This window comes from Etheostoma cragini, chromosome 17 (genome assembly GCF_013103735.1).
Source record: "Etheostoma cragini isolate CJK2018 chromosome 17, CSU_Ecrag_1.0, whole genome shotgun sequence".
Lineage (NCBI taxonomy): Eukaryota > Metazoa > Chordata > Actinopteri > Perciformes > Percidae > Etheostoma > Etheostoma cragini.
In genome coordinates this window covers 15,193,821-15,215,964 of record NC_048423.1, presented here as the reverse complement: position 1 = coordinate 15,215,964, position 22,144 = coordinate 15,193,821, and the positions used below count along the sequence as shown (strand labels likewise).

Below are 22,144 nucleotides of genomic sequence, written 5' to 3'. Positions count from 1 at the left end.
GACCCATCCATGGGAAGCTTGTTAGTCCTTCGTGGGAGGCACAGTGATGGGGTGCCCATTTGCCAATATTCAAGCTAGACTGACTCCTGCAGTGACGGAGAGAGGGAAAGGCAGAAACAATAGCAGTTGGGGGTCGAGCAGTGGAGGAGGTCCTTGAGAAAGATGGATTATGAAATTGCATTAAAAATAGAATGAATAGAGGAGGAAAGGCAGCAAAATGAGCAGCATTCTAATGATGAGGATTAAGATATTGTGAATAGGAGCACGAGGACAGACAGATATGGTGAAATCGTTTTTGTCAAAGCATTAGGGAGGCCGACAAGCTCACTTTAATTTTAGGTCAGGATGTCACTAAGGGGAAATGAAAGGGCAAAGATTAGAGGAAGAGCTAGACGCGAGATGAAAGAGGAGGGGGACGATCTTTAACAAAGTCGTCGCCAGCCATGCAGTCTGATCTGGAATTAATATCAGCTGACTTGATTAGACACTGCTCAGTTTTTTAGTTCTTTCTCCTGCCCTTTGTGTGGTCCATGAGTCAGGGTTGGTGTGTTTGTCAGGGCTCCCACAGCTCGTGGAAGAAGAGACCGTCACATCACACGCAGGCAGGAGGATATGAGATGCCGACCCAGGACCCTCTTAGATCTGAAAGCTGGGCGATCTGCTTATTGGACTGCTCTGACTAACGTTCCCCCAGCCCTGCCGGTGGGCAGAATGAGACATGGTTTACAGACACTAGCCCACTTTCTGCAAACTGTCCAAAGTCTGTGTGAGAGAGCGGACCAATGGACACACGGCCCCTCAGCACAGGATCAGTGACTATTTGATGCTTGTTGTTAGAATGGCCTGGAGTGAAGCTTTTGCTACTTCTTATTTACAATCTGACAAATAGGTCCAAGGAGAAACAACCCTAGACTTACGGTCTTTCTCAAAATGTCAAAAAAAAAATGTATCCACCATTAGTCGGCATTATTTACAGTCATTCCAATGCTGACATGATTCAATATTAAGTAGTAGAGACAGTTGAAACTTCTGCTGACTGACCATTACCGTTACACCAGAAAGTGCCACAGCAAAGTTTATCTCTGTGTCCCATCAAAATATGTAGTTCTAGAAGCCGTGGTGAGGTAGAGATGTGCTGCTAGGCTAGTTTGTGAACCACTATAGCTGGTGCGTTAACCGCTAACAGGCTAACCTAGAACATCAGTTCCCAAACGGAAAACAAAATCATGTAAGAGTGCGGGGGTGGGGGGTATGTAGCTGGATGTTGAAAGTCTAAAGGGGTATGGGATTGTAAAAGGTTTGGGAAACACTTTGCTAGAACATGTATATCCTAGTCGGTCACAATTGCTCTCTGAGCTAGCTTGGTCGCTAATGGGGACTAAAAATGGGGTATGGTGGTTCGATTCCTGGCCCTCCAGTCCCATGTCCAAGTGTCCTTGGGCAACTCACTGAACCCCAAATTGCGCCTGAGGCTGCGCCATCAGTGTGTGAATATGTGTGAATGTTATTCTGATGAGCAGGTGGCGTCTTGTACGTACGCTGTCTGTAATGGTGAATGGCTCCTGTAGTCTGTAAAAGCATTTTGAGTATTCGTATGCAGTGGTGGCCTAAAGCTTAGAGAAGAGACACACCGGGAGGTTGTCAGTTAAATCCCCAGACCAACAGGATCAGATCTGGATGTGGAAAGTGAAAGAGCATGGCTTGTCCGTCCCTCATTACCACCACTGAGGTGCCCTTGAGTGGTCCAGTGGAGCTGCTCAGTCGCCAGCAGAGCAGACGGTGGTTGTATGAATGTGTTCAACTATGTGAATGTGATCAGGCCGTTCCTGCAAAAGAGAGGCTCCCTCTTAATGAACCTGAACAAATAAAGGCTAAATAAAAAAAAAATGTTATACTAGCGCTGTATTAATACAGTCCATTTAAATTGAATGGGTCAGTATTTGGAGTTGAAGTTAATCTACACTTTGAGCAAGGTACCCTACCTACTTTTTAATTCTACTGTATTAACAGACAAAGATCTGTAAATAATGATTTAATTCTGCTTACTGGGCTCTAGATGGGTAACATTCCTACACATTCCACTCCACTGTCAAACTAGCTGCCACTGCAGTTGCATTTATTAAATTCTCTATGAAAGGAAACCTTTTTAATTATCATTCATGCAGACAGGTAAGACATAGATGCAAAACACAGCAACTGACCACCACAGAAACGGGGCCCAGTTCTTGAAATTGTCCAGGCAGATAGTGTTAACTCTAATCAGTTTCCTTGCATCTAGTTCAAAGGAGGCAGCTGCAGACTGCATTGAGGAGGCATATGGTAGTCTTCAGACTCTCCAGGCTTAGCAAATGTTTGAGCAGTGAAATTACTTAGTGAAAATTGTCAACGGCTAAATTTGGATCAGTCATGCATATCTTGAGAGAACATTCCATCCAAACAAATTTATTTAAAAAAAAATTGTTTGTCTGTCACATTGACTTTGTGTTGTAGCTATAAATAATCATCAAAGTTAAGAAAGATTAAGGGCCGTTATAGCTTTTGGTACGGTAAATGTCCCTACAAGGAGAGCTGTGTATTACTATGCTCTGTATTTGTATGTTGTGCTGCAGCTTCCTCTCAGCTCCTTCAGCAGTGCCTGCTCCAGGCTGTGTCTGAGTGACACTCAGTAGCCCAGTTTTAGTGCTGGCATGTCTGCATGCCATATGTCCACGTGGGACGCAGCAGAGTAAAACTCTGACAGACTTGCTGACACATGGCAACAAGGTTACAATTCTGTGGATTCAGTTTTCCAGACGCTCTACTGTAGTCCTCTGGACAGTTTTGGCTGTGCTTTTCTAGACTTTGTACCTTTTACAGTCCAAGTTGTTGTGTTAATGGCATGGAGGGCCATAGTAAAGACGCCTAGAGAGGGAGAGCACTGTTATAGTTCCTCAAAAGGAGCATTCCCATGTCCCGCTCCATAAATAACAGCTTTAGGAGGAATTCACAGCGGTTTGTGAGACACTGTAAATACTGACCTGGATGTCACCTCACATGCCCTCAGCGAGCAGTGACACAAGCATCCAGGGTCAGCTCTGCATCAAGGGAATATTGGTATAACATGTTTCTAGCTGCTTTTTTGACCATTTATGGTAGCTGCTTTGCTGTCATATTAACTAACAATCACCCCCTGGCCCTCTTATGGTTTTCCGCATGCAGGGAAGGACTGTATTAATAGTCTGTCTATGACAGCATATTCCTAAAAATTATATAATCATGCCATTGCTTAAATTGTGAACCCAGACCTGCAATGATCCCCTGATTTATCAAAGTGTCATGTACATTTGACTGTTTGTTTTCTTCTTTTGCATCCAACTTGTAGTCTGACGGGATGAGTTGTATGCCTGCATGTTACAGCAGAATGTGTCACCTCTGGCCCGCCCTATTAGTCAGACAATACTGCAAATTCACCTCATGGTTCACTACCCAGCTTAGAAGAAGAAAAAAGACCAAGAAAAACACACAAACACTAGAGCCCGACCGATATATCAGGGGGCCGATATTATGGCCCAATATTAGGTATTTCCCAAACTATTGGTATCGGCGTTTAAAAAATTGTAAAAAATACTTTATTTTTATTTTTTTAAATATTCATTCATCAAAATTATTTATAATGACAAATAAATGATTCTGATAAATGAATATTTAAACAATATAATAAAAAGTGTATCAGTGTTGGCGTTGCATAGTTTGTCCACCAGAGGGCGCTCTACAACGTCCATGTGTTTTTGTTAACAGCAGTTTAAGTTCCATATCTTAAGTTTGTGTTTTTATACATTTTATTTATCAGAACTTTAATACATTTTGATGTTCCTCTGTTCTGTTTTGACAATAAAACAAATTAGTATATCATTTTAGTGAGAACTCGTAAATCTGTTTATGTTTTGTTACGCATTTCTGGATGTTTTTTTAAAATATACTACATATTGGCCAATATATCAGAATATTGGATTTAAAAGTAATCAAGTATTTGTATCGCATCGGCCTTAAAAATCCTTTATCAGTCAGGCTCTAAAAACACAACCTCCTGTTGAGATTAATAGCCACATGGCTGCCTTGAAATTTAAATTTGACATTTTCTCTGTTGAGTTGTGCTGCAGGTTTTGTCTCAGCTGACATTTGATTATTCACTCACTCAACTTCACAAGTCCTGTGAAAAGCTTTGTGCCTCTTGAAAAATTAACTGAAAGGTGAACACTGTTGATTGCCATTTTTAGAAATGTTTATAAAGGAGTATGGAAAAGATGCCGGATAGCAAAGCATTTTGGGCTGTAACGAGCAGTTATTGTCGTTATGGAATAATCTATTGATTCCCTTTCAGATGAACTTTTTAGTCTATACCAGAGAAAGAGCCCTCTACAGGGAGGCACGGTAGAGTCAAAGTTGAGATGAAAGGGACAGGTGCATGCTGGTACTCTGTAAACAACAGGAAGTCATTATTTTAGTTCAACCCGTTTATCACTACAGTCAACATTTAGACTGTGACACACAGCTTGAAGGTTATTAAGGTGCTTTAAAGGCCTTACAGCCCGATTTCTGTAATGAGCGTCAACTATGTTACTTATTTTTTGAGTCATATCTCAGTCAATTCTGAACACAATGTCATGATACACATATTTTTTGATTTAATGTGACTTACACTTCCCAAAAATATAATTTTCTTTATTATTGAGCAAGAACCTTCATAAAACGTATACATCATAGAAAAAGAGACTATTTTCATAACTTAAAGTGTAACTCTTGCCAAAATGCAATAGGGTCTTTTTGTGAATGTACCCAAGTCAAATTTAAAAGCATAATTAGGATGGAAGCGCCACTTTTAAGATTGACCACATTTTTGTTTTTGGCCAAATTGCCTTTTGAATGGAGTGCTAGAGTGCTATTTTGGCGAGAGTTACGCTTTAAGAACTTGCTTGAAAATCATGATATTTTTAAGTTTTCTTTCATATTAAAGGTTCCAATGATAGTTATGTTATAATAAGTTGAGCTATAATGATACAGGTCTGTATATCAATGGGTACACATAGCAAACAAGATCTGCCGATAACTCATTTGGCATACTTGTAATGGTTCAAATTGCTTGTTTTGTTTGACCAACAGCCCAAATCCATTGTTAATTAGTGTATAGATAGATATGTATAGATAAATAGGTTTTATGTCAGTTGACAATCAATCAAAATATATGATGCAGAATATTGAGAAATGTTTAGTAACCTGGAATTTAAAACATTCTACTTAAATTGTGAACCCAGAACAGAATAAATATATTCATTAACCATGATTAGAAGAAGGTACAGAGCTTGTGGGTCTGGCTTTTTGTCAAAACAGCGGGGGTTAGATTATGAAAGCAAGGCAAGAGATGAGGCCGCAGAAGGATAAATGGGGCATCTTGCATCCTTCAGCATCCCAGATGAGAGATACATCAGTGATGACCTTGTACTAATGCATGTGCTCTGAGCATGATATTTTATTCAATATGGGTTCTGATAAAAGTGGTCATGAACTTTAATTCCTGAAGGGAAAGTTTTTTTGCCAGGAATCCTTGAAAAAAGTTGTTTTGTGTCTTTTAATGGAACGGTTATACCCAACACTTAGAAATCCCGGCCGTTTGAGAGACTATCTCGAGGCCAAACTTTTCTATAAAGCTCTGTAGAATAGTGCTGTTTCTTCGTCGCCTAAAGCAGCTTCAGCAGGAACAACCAGTGTGGTGGTCACAGCGGTCTGAGAGAGAACAAATGGGAGGTACTTTGCGCCTCGATTCAAATCAAGCGTTTTTATCTTCCACTATAATTAAAGCAACCAAAAAACAACGGGGAATGTTGTTCCAAAATGTGGCTTTGCTCTCAGAGGTGTGATTGCAAAAAGAATAACTATAATGGTGCATAGCAAGGCTTCTCAAGACAAGAGTGGTGGTGGGAGAAAGTAGGCGACTATGATAAGAGGTGAACAGCTTATTCAGCAGCATTGATCGGGAGTATGTATGATTTGATGGAGCTGCTGAGAGCTTTTCACACTTTTGAGGCTTAATCGAGGTTGTTAGATCACCAGTCGGACTTAGACTGAGTGAGTATGCATAGAGTACATAGTGCAAGGCATTCCTGAGATGCATGTTTATGAACATCAGTAGGGTCTGCCTTACTTTCAAAGTAAAAAAAACTGCTAAAGCGAGAAAGAGGAAGAAGCAAGCAGAAGCTCCTTCATCTTCTCCGCCAAAGTAAGTGAGTTGTTGCGTGACCTGCACTGAAATTAACACGGACACCAGCAGTAAGTGCCATCTGGTGTATGAGCAATCAAAGAGGATATGCAGCATGAACATATGCACACTAGCACACATGCTGTATAGATACTAGGGCTGCACAATTATGGCCAAAATGATAATCACGATTATTTTGATCAAAATTGAGATCACAATTAATTATCACTATTATATTTTTATCTATTTAGAACTGCTTTCACATCCATATTGTGCTACATTCCTCTTATGCTGAACTTGTGTGTTCTACATACATACAGCTGCAACACATTTTATTATCTGAAATAGCTAGCCAAGAATATATTTAAAATAAAAAAGTATCTTTGAGAAAGCTTCTTCACTTGTTTTCAACAATAATTGATTAAAAGAGCTAGGGAGAGAGGGGGAGTGTGATAGACGTATGCTACTCACAGAGAGACGGCTGACTCGTTATGAATGGGTCCAGCACGGGTGGAATGGAGGGTCAGCAGAGTTACACACGTCGTGTGTATGAAATGTCTGTATCGTCACTGCGCTGCATTTTTATTAACTATGATATTCTGGCTATGGGTCACATCTCTGGCCCAGGTCCAGCAGGCTCCGTCTCACACGCTATTACTCTACAAACTGAAGTTAGTTGCATTCAATAACTTCTTCTGTGTTTTTCGCCGTGGCTTCAGCGATAGCAGAGTTACCAGCGAAAACACTGGTACAAATACAGGTTTGCCTCTCATGCTTAACAATATGCAGCTGTGTTAATAACAATTAAAACTGCAGACAGGTGTCATAAGTGTGGACCGGCGCTGTGTCTCTCCGTGTTGCTGGGAGCCATATGTGAGTGAATCGGGGCGGTTCTGCGAGGGGAGTAAGAGGAGAGATCCAAACGCAGGCACGGCTTTACAGAACAAATGGGTCATGTAACGCAAAGTTAAACCATATCGATATAAACAACATTGCTTCGTTTGTGGAGAGGCAGCAGGTGCGAGGACATTAGGTGCACCGGTGCAACCTAGGAAAAAAGTGTAGTCGCTCCCTGTTTTATTGTTTGCCTTTACTCACTTAAGACATTGTATCCATATTATTGGTGATTATTTATCAAAACTCATATTTTGTGAAAGCACCAATAGTCAACCCTACAATATTGCCACAATATTATCATTGATGCATTTGGTCAGAAATATTGTGATATTTGATTTTCTCCATATTGCCCAGCTCTTATGCAAACACATTTTCAATTCCTGCACCGCTCTGATTTCAAACGTGACCCGAGGAAGTCTGAAAAGGCAGATGCTGCCCCTGCAGCCGGATTGAGTCCTTAGAGGAGCAGAGCTGTGAAGCACAACGGCCGAGCGCTGGTTGTCTTCCAAGCTTATGGGTTAAAGCCTGCACCGTTGTTTAATAATGCATCAGATTCGAGTGTTGTTGGTCCCAGGCAGGGGTGGAGGGATGGTGTGAGCATGAGGGTACAACTGGCCCTGCTGAAGTTGCCCACTTGCCATAGGAACAGATTCATATACAGCTGAGAGGTTTTATCCCATGGATAAGCAATGAGCTGGTAATGATAAATCAAAGGATGTCCAGGGTCTGAAAGGCAGTTTATTGAAACGGGATAAACTATTAAGGGGGAATTATTTATATATTGCTATAAGTGGTATGGGGTTTTGATGTTTTAGCCTAATCATGTTTCCACCATCAAGTCTGCATTGCAGTGGATAGGTGAGATTGGTACAGGCCTTTTTGTGGGACGTGCTGTGCTTTGTTGAAGTTTTCCCTCTCAGTGTGTGAGCGGAGATTACTTAATACTGTGCTGTTCAAGGATGTGACTGCAGATCTCATATCTGTTAATGGCTTTTACCAGACGACGAACATAGCAGAGAGAAAAGGCAGCATTTTCTTTCATTACATAAGCGCGTTGTCGCTGAGGCGAGAAAAAATGACTTACAGAGTGATTACTGTCACACTATACTCACGTCCACTTTCTTCTGTAGCAATTGCTGAGTGCCCGCCTTATCTAGGTCTATATGTATTTCTGAAGGAACAGAGAATGTGGGTGTGTGCAGGAGGATTGCGAGTGGCTTTGAGCTGGCGTAGCTGTGCTTTTCAACTTGTTAACCCCACAGTGGGAAAGTGGGGGCTGCAAGGAGCTGAGTGGGCAGGACCTTTCCCCCAGAGCAGAGCAGATGGAGGAGGGCGGCATGCGGCAGAGGAGTGAGATAGAAAACTGGACACATCAGCCATACTGCACCGCCAAAATATGACCTTTACATGTCCCATGTATAACTTACTGTACGTGTAAGTTGCAAGCTAGAAGTTTAATACTTTTTCCCTCAGTATGAGGGGAATTCAGTTTGTTTGTCAACAGAAAATAAATCAATTTGATAACCAGTTAATGTATTTATAAAAAAAAAAAAAAGGCTGAACATGTTGTTGTTTTGACAATCAATTTGAAGATGTCCCCTTGGCTGAAACTGTGATGGACATGTATACTATTTACTGACATTTTACACACTAAACAATTGATAATTTAAACCAAACAATAGTCTTAACGTTAATCGCCAATTAATTTAGCGATGAATTAGGAGTTTCCCGGATAAGATTTACTGTGTTCAGTTCTGATTCATCAATTTAAAACCCATGTTCAATTGTCAAGACAGACTGCTATTTGAGAAAATGTCTTTTCTGTAAGTTGCTTCCATTGTTTGGGGTAGGATTAAATAAGGTTATACGTCTTCTCACTCCTTTTTTGCTTATGTAAATTAAGGAAATTCGCTAATGATGTTAATTATCTTTTTCTTTTAACCTTTTTTATTCATTTTTTGGATATGTTTTAAAGTTGACATTCTGTAAATGAATAAATAAATACAAAATTTGTTTGTGGTAGCAGTCTGGCTCAACTGGACATTGCTGTCCAGTCATTGGCGCTATCTATTATGCAACAAGCCCCTCCACTGCTCCCATGGCTTAATGCTGCCCAGGACGCTGTAATTGGTTAAAGGAATATTTGCTGACAGCGCTACAGTGAGATAGGTCTGTCAATGTAAGACTAGTAAGGTAGTGAAAAGTGTAAAAAAAAAAAGCTTTACGTAATAAAATGCAGATAATATATAATCATATAATGTAGTTTATATTCAATTATTTCTGTAAAATAAAATACTGCAGTTCAGTGGAAATAAGATTTCAAACAGACACAGTCAGCAGTCTCTTAATGTGCTCTAAAAGAGTAATAAAGTTAGAAGGATTCAAAAAACGTAGATATTACGTCGTCCACACACATTCCTTCCACCAGCTGAGATAGTGGACATGGTGCATTTCCAACTGAGTAGCTCATAAACCTCATTTGCATACTCTAACAATCCACAATGAAATATTAAAGTTGAGTCGGCAGCTTGTCACAGCTGATTATTGGGGATTTACTGTAAATTCGGTTCCTCTAGGTTCAATTATATAAGGCACTGAGGTTCTTGTTTTTTAATCAGCTTTTTTGGTACACCTCTTGGATATAAGTAGGGTGCTGTCTGTCCTGTCCTCCAGACACGATTCATATCTATTTTTCCCAGCGTGTATTGCCATCGACGTACAGGAACCTCGCACTTCCCCCACCTCCACCTTGCTGTCCTCTCTCAGCTCTGTCTGTCATTGTAGCGTGATGGAGCACTACACCTGCCCTTGACCCTAGTCTTTATCAAACCACTGGACCATTGGCAAATTGATCCCAGCTCCTTTTGATTGTAAATCTATTACTTTATGACTTCTGCCAGTGAAAGGAATTGGAAAAAAAACTCAATAAAAGATGATTTAAATACATGTATGCAATGATGCCTAAAATATTACGTGCGCTATTGACACGGTTGAGGTATCCAGGAATGACTTTGTATGACTCTTGCGTTATCTGGCTCATAGGCGCTGCCCAGGACAGCACATTACCACATAGATGGATGCAGTCATTGTGTAGATAAATGACAGAGGTTTGCACTTTTCCTGAAGGGCACCATGAAATGGGAATTATGTGAGCAACATTATTCCTCAGTGCTGGTGTCTGTTACACACTCACACACACAAAGTCATTTCTTTTGCCGTGCCGTTGATGTTTCTGGAGATAAAAAGATGTGTTCTAAACGGTTAGGGGACTTTTAAACAGCTGTGTTATTTTGTGTTCAGATCCAGTCATAATCATAAAGCTAAAAGCACTTTTGCAGTTTGTTGTGTGGCAATAAAAAGAATTAATTGGATTGCTGTCCTAATTGCCTTTATATATTATCAGGCACTTCTGTAGTTGACAAGGGGTACGTGGACAGACTGCAGTGAAGCTCAACTACTGTTTAAAAACAGAAATTGGGATTTCATTGAAATGTCTAAATTGAGTTAGCTACAACACCTGAACACATCACACGTTTTGTCACTTGCACAGTACTGCTAAAATAATGATGAATAAAAAAATAATTTCTTTAGTATTTCTATAGCTGAACAACGCTGGCAGTAGTTTCTGTTCACACTCAAATCAGCTCTAACAGAAGGAGGAGCCTAATATAGCAAATTTCTCCACATGCATAATATGGACTGGAATGAGAACAATAATTTCATTTTGTTGCTGAAACATATAGGGGAAATATTGATAGTAACCAGAGTTTCACTCTGTCTATTCCCTTCCCCAGGTTTATACAGTATGAATGAATGCCGTGTTTTTTATTTCCACTGTAACCTGGCACGTCTTTGTTATTGTGATACTGTATGAGGATAATTAATCTTTACTGCAGATCAATATCATACCTCTTGTTACTACGCTACATGAGAGCAGGGAAGGACTCTGTATGTAGCACATAGTCTTTGCTTCTAAGAAGCCGTATATTTTCCTCAGTGTGTTAAAATCATTTTGTTCTCCCACATAATGTATGATGTACTGGGTCTTTGCTCACTGTTCATTTACTGCACTGAAAGCGAGATTTTGAATGGGGAGAGGTTTTCTTTATTGAAGGGAAATACACACTTGTGGTAGGATGAATGCAGTGGAAGTTAAAGCGCAGTGCAGATGAGATTTGATAAGATCAAAACCAGCACGTCAGGATCCAGTGTGAGTAAGACCGAAGCGGAGGGAGGGAGATGTAGAGCAAGGGTAAAAGCGAGGGGCAACCCCCCTTTTCTAGACGAGGGATTCCTTTACTGCAGTGATCAGCAGTACCCCCCCCCACACACACTTCTCCCTTCCTCCTTCCCCTCTCTTTCCCGCCACCATCCCCACTTCACACACAGAGTACAGTCACGTTTCAGTGGGGAGGGATTGTCTGCTGCAGGGTACAGTGCAGCACATGGTTAGAAATGCAGGCGCACCCGTGACTCACACCGTTTTACTCAAGCCTTCATCTCTTGCTATCGCTCCCCTGCTACTGCTCCATTTATCCTCAAATTCTTTTTCTTCCTCCTTCCCAGCCATCGTCAATGCCCTTTTTATTTCTTTCTCTTCCTCTCTTACCCGTGTGACAGGGATTCCGAGGTTGCTGTGCTATTGACTGCTGCTACACCGTTAAATATTTCAGGCAGCGTTTCAGTGGCTCTGTGCCGAGGGAGAGGAGGTGGGGGGGCTTCGCTCAGTTGCTTTGCAACTATTGCTGACAAACAGGCTGGTGAACAGACGGGTGGACACACACACAAGCACACACACACAAAGACACACGCCACCTGCAAACACACAGAGGTACATTCACACGTACATGTCACTCCACAGATGGATATACACACACGCCAGCGCCATATTTGCTTATGTGTGCAATGCTGCCCTGTGTCGGGGTGCGTGGGTCGGTGCCACTGATGTTGTGGGTGTTTTAGTGAAATCTTTCCTCCTGGTGTCAAGCAGCTGAAATTAATGAATGAGCGAAACAGTGCTAGACTGCTCTCTGTCATCTTTGGCCCGGTGGTATCAAAAACAAGAGTTTTACAGTCCTGATGCGTGGACACACACATGCATTCACCCCTCCGATCCCTGTGGTGGTGCTTAGTTTCCACTGGAACTGCATCAAAGCCGCAGTGGTAGGAGTTACTTTTCAAAAATGAATTTCAAAATGCTTTTAGACTCTTTTTTTCTCTATGCTTTGCATTTGCAAACAAGTTTTCACGTTTCTGTGGACCTTCACTGAGCCTCTGCATGGTGGATAGTCTGGTGAGGAAAATCTCTCTAAAAAAAGAAAATGGAGGCAGCAGTCGTAATCCAGAGATGACAGCCGACTGTTTAGCACCTCATTGCTAATTTATGTCACTCATGGCAAGCTGTGACAGGTGGCCAACTGTCATTGTTAGTGCTAATCTTAACATGTATCCCTTCCACTACATCTCTCTGGTTTGAAGATGTGATTGGCAGTCTCATCCCCCGATTGACAGTCGAGACATTTAATTAGCAGCACTTGATTGGCGGCTGTGTCTGTCCAGTCGATTCTGAGTCTACAGGAAGTTCCAATGCTGGCCCTGTAAAAAACCTGGATGCATGTACCGTAAGACAAAACAAAACTTAAAAAGTTCTGAAAGTACTATTGTAACCTGACCCAGACCTATGAAACATGAGTCACTATATTCCACCACCTTCATGCTTTGTCACTGGGCCCTCCTATGAGGCATACAGCGGGATAAAATATCCTCTCTATGTAAACGTGTATATACTGTATATACTGTATGTATATGTGTATCCTCTCTTGCTGCCTGTATCACAGAGTTAGCCAGGATATCTGTACTGCTGACTGATGATAGAATCTGGCCTCAGCAGTCATGCCTTGATCTTGCTTCTCTGGAGTTGACCATTTTCTGGCTGCCACTGAAGAAATGCCATGATGCTGGGTATCCACGGTGCTTGTGTTTAGCTCAGTGCTACGGATACAGAAAGCATCTGTTTGCAGTGACATCATATACACATACATGCACACACTTATGTACACCTCTTCTACCTGGAGATATCTTTTCACTTCATAACTGTCAGTTTGTGTGGGCGCCCGGACAACTCAGTTCTTGCATGTCATTCCCCCTCTTTCTACCCCTTCATTTCTTTAGCTGTCATGTCAATAAAGGCCTAACAATGACCCAAAAAACTGTCAGTTTAAGGTCATAAAGAGACGTTGTGATAGCTTTGAATCTCTGCTGATGTGGTCGGGCTTAGTAACTCAGTGTCAGATTGTGGGCATATCGTAAATCAGATATTTCCACAGTTGTACGCGGAGTGAGTGCATCAGACTGAGAACTGCTGGGTGCTAAATGTCAGGCATTCAGATCTGTTTGAAAGCCTGTGGTAATGCTTTGCACTCACAGGAGAACATACTGTATAAGCATGTCCAGTTGACAGCCCACACACATTATATACACAAAAACACTTATGTTAGATTCTAAGGCGGCTTGCTCTAAGAGTTAGGGTTATGGTCGTGGGTTTGTGTTTGGTATTGTGGCGGCATTTATCACAACAGAAAAGGAAGCAATATCTATGTAATCATTTCCAGTTTAATTACATATGATGGTTCATTTTCTGTGGTCCAGGTGGTTCATATTACAGCACTACGGTGTCACAAATCAAGACCAGTTGGTAGACAAACAGCATTTTTTGACATGCAGTAGGAGCAGATTTTGTTTGCGCGTGTGCACCTAACTAAAAATACATTTCTGTTTTCGTACTCTTTCTTTCTTGCTTGATTTCCAATGTCTCATCCTCACTCCCAATCGCTCAGTGTAAGTGTGAAGGGATCCGACAGTCTGTCTAATACCTTAAAAGGCTCCATCGCTGCTCGGCGGAAGACGTGACGAGCTCTGTAATTCGAAACGTGTGCAGACACACCTACTTTGCTGTGCTGACTGTAGACAGACGCAACAGAAAGAAATGAGGGTTTCCCCAAGCTCTGCTCCTCTATTCGTTCTTCCTCCCCTCCTTCCTCCCTCAATCACACCACTCTGTGATACAAGTGGAGAATTCATACTAAACTACATTGTTGTTTTTCAGACTCCATTTGGCTGGCTTCTGTCTGTGTCTCCCACTGGGCTGGTGGTTTTTTCATGTCTGAGTACTGGTGTATTTAGATGTGAGAGGCTCTCTTTGTGTGTGTGTGTTTGTGTGTGTGTTTGTGTGTGTGTGTCGTTGTAAAATATGTGCATGCTGCAGTTGGATCTCCGCTTCTTGGGTGTGGCCCCAGCCTAGATATTGGAATGCTTCTAGAAACTGCAACAGAGGAAGCCATTTTGTAACATAATACTCAGGCAGTCTAGCAAATAAACAATTAGGTAGAGAAGTAAGTGTCAGTGAGTGTCACACACTGACTTACAGCACACTAAAAAAAAAAAGAAAACATTAGATAAGAAGAAGCTGTGCACAAGTGGAATAAATAAACAGGTTGTTGCCCTTTTGTCTTCCTGTCTGCAGGTTTGGAGGGGCGCCCCCTCATGGCATGGACAGAGACTGTTGTGTTCCTCCGCTGCTCCAGAAGGTAAATAGTTTCCCTCTCTCAGTTCATTCAGTTTTTTTCGGTCCATATGAGCTGTATCAAGGGTTTCCCAAATCAAGCCTCTACCCCCCGTCTGAGACAAATTAGTTCTGCACGTAAATAAGTTCTGCGTTGATCAGACAGCAGAGGCACATTTGGAATTAACAGCCAGAAGCATCATTAATATGGAATCTGTCTCGGGGAAGCATCTGCTCGTCTGTGTGAGAGCCGGGAGAGATGGAGAGCGAGAACAAAGAGAAGGAGAGAGGGGTAGGGGGTCTGAGAGGAGAAGCCAGCAGCATTGCAGAACATGCTGATGTGATTTTAAAGTGGGATTGATAGCGGTAGGAAAAGGTGCAGAGATAGGCACAGGATCCTCACACTTTTAGCAATGTGTGGTTGCGATGAGAGAACATTGGAGGACACAGGGAACAGGTGCAGAAACAGCTACGACGCTCAGGGCAAGGATTCAAAATTGTCACCGTAATGAAGAAATAGGTGTGAAATGAAATCTCTGCACCTCTGCGTCTTTGAACATGGTCAAGAGACACTTTTGAAGCCGAGCCCAGCTGGCGCTGCCGGTGGCAGCTGGTGATCCTTGTGAACCCATGCAGAGATCTGCCGATTCACTGCAGTGGTCCCCCTGAGCAGGAGAAAGAGGTTTTTGTGTGCAGAAGCAACAAGGGAGCTTGGATCTCCTCTGCCGTGAGCACACAGATCGCAGCATTGCTTCATGGCTTTGTCATTAGAAGACACTCAGCATGGTAATGGTATAAGCTGTACGGGCTCAGTTTACCCAGAGTTTAATTACTGACCAAAGAGCTGAAATACAAACTATTAACTACTATTACTACTACTACTACTACTACTAAAAATAAAGTGCAGCTAAGCAGAACAGTCCCTCAGCTGTTTAGGTTCAATTCTCCTGGTGGTGCTACAAAACGGCAGCTGAGGTCCACACTGATCCACGCACCATAAAGTTCAAAATAGTATTTGGAGTCCATTGTGTTATTCCCAGGCGCAAAACCAAAAACTTTTAAAGGAATGATTGAATATCAGTGTGTTCCCGCAGTGTTTTCCCTGTTCTTTTAGCCTTTCTATGGAAATAAGAAATAGCAATAGTTGGCATCAACAAATGGAAAGGTTAGCAATATTATACGGTATTGATCTTCAGGACCTGACAGTCAAGAGTGGGCTTATTTTTGGCAAAATCAGCAGTCAGTGGAAGCCTGTGTCTACATGGATAAGCCTGTTCTTGCATCTGCACACCGATAAATGAGATCGAGTCATCTATTGAATCAGATTTCCTGTATCTACAAATGACTCTTGAATTAGTTGCTGTTTGCAGATACTGTACGCAGTGTTTACAGCAGTTAGATCCTATCAGATAATGTCAGTCACAGAAGAGTATACTAACTAAATTCAATTTTCCGTTTCTTCAATCAGAGAGAGCAGGGTACATGGAAGCTTATTTCCATGGTTCATTTAAGACATTGGGGTGTCATTTCATATTTTGTTCCCGTGTGACATTTGTCGTTTTCTTGCCCCCCCCCCCCCCCCTTAAGAGGTGACAGTGGTGTATCAGAATGGGCTGCCGGTGATCTCAGTGAGTTTGCCGTCCAGGCGAGAGCGCTGTCAGTTCACCCTCAAGCCTCTCAGTGACTCTGTGGGAGTTTTCCTGCAACAGCTCCAAGCAGAGGACAGAGGCATCGACCGGGTAGCCATCTACTCTACGGGTATGTGCACAAACACAAGTAGTGTACACAGACACACACACACACACAAACACACACACACCACCACCACCACCACCACCACCACCACCACCTCTGTATCCATTTACCTCTGCAGGTTATACATATACATGTCATTACATAAAGTGTTCTTGTGTTTCGATACTGTAAAGTATTACCGCAGCTGGGGATTTGTATCAGAAATTAATACCACTGCATGCACCATGAAATGAATTTTCATCCCTCACTCTGTTCAGAGGCTTATACAGTAACAACTGGTGCTTGAAATCTTTCTCGTAGTGTGTAAGTGCATCTGCTTTTACCTCCAGTGACAACAAGCCTGATTATCAAGAGATGTCAAGGGTGATTGAAGTGGCTACCCATCACCACATCCCTTTATATTTCTCTCTCTCTCTCTTTCTCTCTCTCTTTCCAGATGGAGCGAGGGTCGCCTCCTCCACAGGCATAGACATCCTGCTGCTGGATGATTTTAAGCTCGTCATTAATGACACAACACACCTCGTGCGGCCACCAAGGAGAGGTGAGGACTGGCAAAGAAAAGGCAGAGTCTGCACTGTTTATTTCCACCCGGTGGGAGTCACTACCAATAAGAGGAAGAAATGCTTTGTGGAGGATCGTATTAAAGACTGTCTGTATTTGTTTGAATTTGTGTCTGTGTGCTTCAGAGCTGCTGCCCCATGAGGAGGGGGAAAGGCTGAATGACGTGAAGTTTCTGGTGCAGCAGCTCTACACCACCCTGCGCATCGAGGAGCACCAACTCGGCAAGGAACGAGAGCTGATTGGACGACTGGAGGACCTCAACTCTCAACTCCGCCCCTTAGAGAAGGTCTAATTTCCTTAAAGGGGAACTATGCAGTATTTTTAGCTTAATTTACCTTAACCAAAGGAGTCACTGGAATGGAAGGTTATATCCCTTTTTTTTTTTGTTGAATGGTGGTCAGTGCCTGTGAGCTAAAAACACACAATTGCAACTTTCGGACGGCGAGTCGCCGGACACATCGCCAGAAAGAATTGCGTAATATTAGGTCTCGCGATGTAACAAATTGCTTTGCGGCATTGCACACATACGCCCATTCATGGAGCTTTTCCCACTATCGTCATGGCTGAGCCAGCAAAAAAAGAAACACAAAGCTAAGAAAGCTTTTTCAGAGGAACAGAGAAAGAGTAAAACGGCAGACTGACCGAGCGAGGAGTCAGACACAAGTAAACATAGGAGCTGCCAAATATCTATTCCAAAGCTGTAGGGGGAACTCTACGGAGAAACCTGAGGACAAAAAGCGAGAAAACAGCGATAGAAATGACCAAAACTGCAGAGCAGCCCTTTAACACGTTTGGAAAATACTGACATTTTTGTTGCTGGGAGTAAAACTTCACTGCTAGACCCACAAATTGCAAGGTTTTTAATACCCAGCCAAATGTTTGACAAATAATTGAACAGTAAAACATAAATGACTTTGCAATGAAATCATCCTATTTTGTGCTTTTCCATGGAAGCCAAGAGGCGCTGTAGTTGCTCAGAATTTTGATGTGTATAATCCTCTTATCCGCGGATAATTATTACCTCAGCCAGAGAGGTTATTTTTTTTTTGCTTTGGTTTGTTTGTCTGTTTGACAGCAGGATTATGAAAAACTTCTGGCCAGATTTAAATTTTGGGATTTGATCCAAATCATGAGAAAAATACATAATAAATCACTCACTTTACATTGGGAGACAGGGTATTACAGCTGCTCCGGGGCCTCCAGCCTTCTTCCTAACCCGATTCTCACGTCCATTCCTGGCTGACTTCTTGCGTTCTTCTTGACTTCGGTGTAGGTTAAGGAGGAGCTGAATAGGAAGGCGGAGCGGCGTACCACCTGGGTGCTGTGGGGCGGCATGGCATACATGGCTACCCAGTTTGGCATCCTGGCCAGACTCACCTGGTGGGAGTACTCCTGGGATATCATGGAGCCCGTCACCTACTTTATCACGTATGGCACGGCCATGGCCATGTACGCCTACTTTGTGCTTACACGTCAGGTAAGACCCAAGGAAACACAACAAGAATGCAAATGCATATTCATAAGTGTAATAATCATCTTCTGCTGCTGTTTGGGTTAGAGCTAAAATGATTAGTAGACAATTGTGATAGACAGTTAATCATTTAAGGTCAAACTTTCCATGGCTCAAGCTTCTCAAAAATGAAGATTTGCTGAATTTTAGATTACATTTGTATTATAAATTACATTTTTGGGTTTTTGCAATCGGAACCTGTTGCCTTGGTCTAATCTTATCTGCGATTTCCTGACATTACGTACTGTATACTAAATGACTAGCTGATTCACCGTAAAAGTTTTCATTTCGATCTATCTATCTATATATATATATATAGACACACACACACACACACACACACATATACAGTGCTTAGTATAAGTGAATACAACTATGTTAAAGTTGACTAGTTGACATCTTTTGGAAATGGATCTTAATGCCTTAATTAAAAACAAAAAGAAGAAAAATATCCAACCTTTAGGACACCAGTTTTCTTTGTGAACGAAAACTTTATCATAAACAGGGCTGTCAGTCAAACATGTTATTAACGACATTAACCCAAACCCATTTTAACCGCGCTGTTTTTTTATCGCTAGATTAACATTCTTTTTGGCCTAGCGAACTTTGTAGTTTTTATCATATGCTAGTAACATTAGAAAAACTTCAACACCACGCTGGATCTAGGTAGACCAGAAACAAAACAACAGGCACGCCACACACACTGGTCCAATCTGAAATACCACTTGTTGGCCAAAAGCACACAGCTGATGCCAATTCTTCTCCCCCCCCCTTGTCAAAGTATTATTTTCACCCTTTTATTGGTGGACGGTGTTACAGGGTGTGAGAGATTATTTTCTCCAAGTGAGAATGTTACGTGTGAAATTGAACACCACAGTAGGATATTTTCCACTGTTGCTTTCAGTAAAAAAACATTTGCACAAAGCAAGCCGATCCACTTTTCCATGTTGATAAGAGCATTAAAAACTATGACATTAATGTGATTAATCATGATTAAATATTTTAATTGTTTTACAGAACTAATTGTAAATAAATGTTCTTCCTTTAAATACAGGGGATAAGTATCCCTATGTTAAATTCCCATAGAAACAGGCAGAGTTTTATTTTTAAAGGCCAATTATTTAATGGATCCAGGATACTATGCATCCTGACAAAGTTCCCTTGGCCTTTGGAATTAAAATAGCCCCATATCATCGCATACCCTTCACCATACCTAGAGACTGACATTGGGTACTTTCCATAAAATCATCTCTCAAGTGATTAGACCCAAGGCATAGAAAGCAGAACATGGACAACATCTGATTCCTGGTTCCTCTTACAAAGTGCTCCGTCTGTTTCTTCATAACCTGCAGGAGTATGTTTACCCGGACGCTAGAGACAGACAGTATCTGCTGTTCTTCCACAAGGGGGTGAAAAGAACACGCTTCGACATTGAGAAGTACAACAAGCTGAAGGATGACATCGCTGAGGTACATTCGCTTGGTGAAAGCTGGATGTTCTTTGATGTAACATGAGCACTGCAGTCAGTCACACTGGGGATTCTCACATTTTACAGTCCACTACTTTAATAGAGTATAGATTTGTAACGGCTGTAAGACCTAGTTTCATACCATTTCCCGTACCCTTTCTTTTCATATTTTTTACTCTACCCTGCCTCTCTGTTTTTGTGCGCCCTGTCCAGGTGGAGTTGGACCTGAAGCGTCTTCGGGACCCGCTCCAGCTCCAGCTCCCAGTTCAGCAGCTCACCGCCAGTAAAAATTGATAGGAATTGATAGTGACTTCCTCCTCTCTCAGCTCCTGCAAACCCCCTTTCCCTCTTCCCTCTTCCGTCCTGCACCCTTCTCCCTCCCCTTTTACCCCCAACTGTTTCCTCAGACTCCTCCCTCCCACACCCAAAAATCCCATCCCTGTCTTGACTGTGGGAGTTAGTTTTTTCTCCTTATTTTCTTTCTTTTTTTCTTTTTACTTTCCTGACTGAAAACTTCAGTTGGAAATGCAAGTGAAAACCGCTAAAAGACGAAGGATTGGCGAGAGTACCGGTCAACTGAAAAACTCACAGCTGAAGGATGGCGAGGATGATGATGATGGAGGAATAAAACTGGGCACTACGGATATGCCTCAAGTCTCCGGAGGGACAGCCTGCAGGGACCTCCAGGGGGAAAACAGGAATTATGACACCTCTAGACACTCCAAATCAGAGGACATGCAGAGGGGCAGGTATTAAGTGACGGTGTGTGTGCGCATGTGTGTGTGCGTGCAGGACTTTTGGGGTACACTGGGACATCGACCCTGGCCACTCAGCCCTGGTCAACACAGGTGTAACACATAGTGTAGTCCTGCTTCCTCTAGCAGTCAAACTGTCAACACACACACCTGCTCTTGGTAGGCTCCACAGAGAGTTCCCACCCCACATGTTAAAGTTTACAAGGAAGTCAGGGGGACCCTCATCTTCCTGTGGCTGAACTCTGCTGCCTCTCCCTCCCTGGGCCACGCCTTCTCCAGGTGACAGACAGCTGTCCCTCCCAGTGTGACCTTTGTCAGGAGCCTGTCTCGACTCGCAGGATATAGGCATGACGACGCCTGGTTTCCTCTTCCTGTTGACGTCCTGTAGCGGCCCGGTCTGCGTATTGAGTATGAGAGTACTACCGACAACAACATCACTGTGTGTTCTTTTATTCCAAAAAAAAAATATTTTGGCACTTTTTATTTTGAAAGCCATAGTATATTTGTTATGAAAAGAATATAAATATATATATATGTATACAATCAAATAAACCAGATGACCAGAGGCTAGTTTTTTTCAGTGGGGGGAGGAGCTCTCTTACAAACATTGTTTCATCAGAAACTCATTTACATCCTCTGAAGATCTCCTGCCATGACGGACCCCTGCTAACCACACACACACACACACACACACACACACACACACACACACACACACACACACAAAGCATAATAATGGATGCATTTACTAACTTGAGCTAACGATTTTATATTTTGTCATGACAAAATCCACACTATTTAATTCACAGTAACTACGTCCAAAGTTGGATGTAAGGCTCCTTTGCATGGCCACCAAAGAGGGGAAGCCATGTTGAAGCCAAATCAGGGTGAAAATAGCTTTGATTGGAATTGATTTTGAGTAACGCAGAATGTTGATGTGGATAAGGCCATGCTTGACCTTTAGAATCATCTCATGAATACAAAGATTGCTGCGGAAATGCTTAACATAATAGAGACGTTACACTGTGTAGTGATCATTGTCTCAGACAAACCCACAGGAAGGTTATACAGTAGTTTAATATATCCGGTGAACTGACAGGTTTTTAAAAAGAGTAATACACCAGTTATACACAAGGTGCGGGATTTGAGAAAATTGCCTGCAGCTCAATATTTTTCTCTTTTTCCGATCAAAAGTATTGTTCTTAGAGGTGTATATTATCAGAATTTCAGTGACCTGGCCTTTAGCAGCATGCAATGTGCATTTCAACAATGTTTTCATTATTCTCCCTCTACAATGCTTATTGACAAACTAACAGAAGGCAAGATCTAAAAAAAAAAAAAAGCACCATGGCACTGATTCACAGAGGCTTTTTAGAGCGTTCTCCTCCCACTGTTGCTGTAATGC

At 42.1% G+C, this 22,144-nt stretch overlaps 1 protein-coding gene across 1 annotated transcript in view; it reads left to right on the top strand.

Moving 5' to 3' along the window:
• Positions 1-22,144, top strand: part of mcu (mitochondrial calcium uniporter) — a gene marked incomplete at its 5' end in the record, with an annotated part of 32,073 nt that overhangs the window by 8,133 nt on the left and 1,796 nt on the right. The window contains 7 exons of the mRNA XM_034898485.1: positions 14,652-14,715; positions 16,278-16,448; positions 16,882-16,986; positions 17,132-17,292; positions 18,280-18,483; positions 19,869-19,985; positions 20,198-22,144. The exon at positions 20,198-22,144 is cut by the window's right edge and continues 1,796 nt beyond it. Of these exons, the coding sequence (XP_034754376.1) occupies positions 14,652-14,715; positions 16,278-16,448; positions 16,882-16,986; positions 17,132-17,292; positions 18,280-18,483; positions 19,869-19,985; positions 20,198-20,278 (903 nt within the window). The remainder of the gene's footprint in view (positions 1-14,651; positions 14,716-16,277; positions 16,449-16,881; positions 16,987-17,131; positions 17,293-18,279; positions 18,484-19,868; positions 19,986-20,197) is intronic.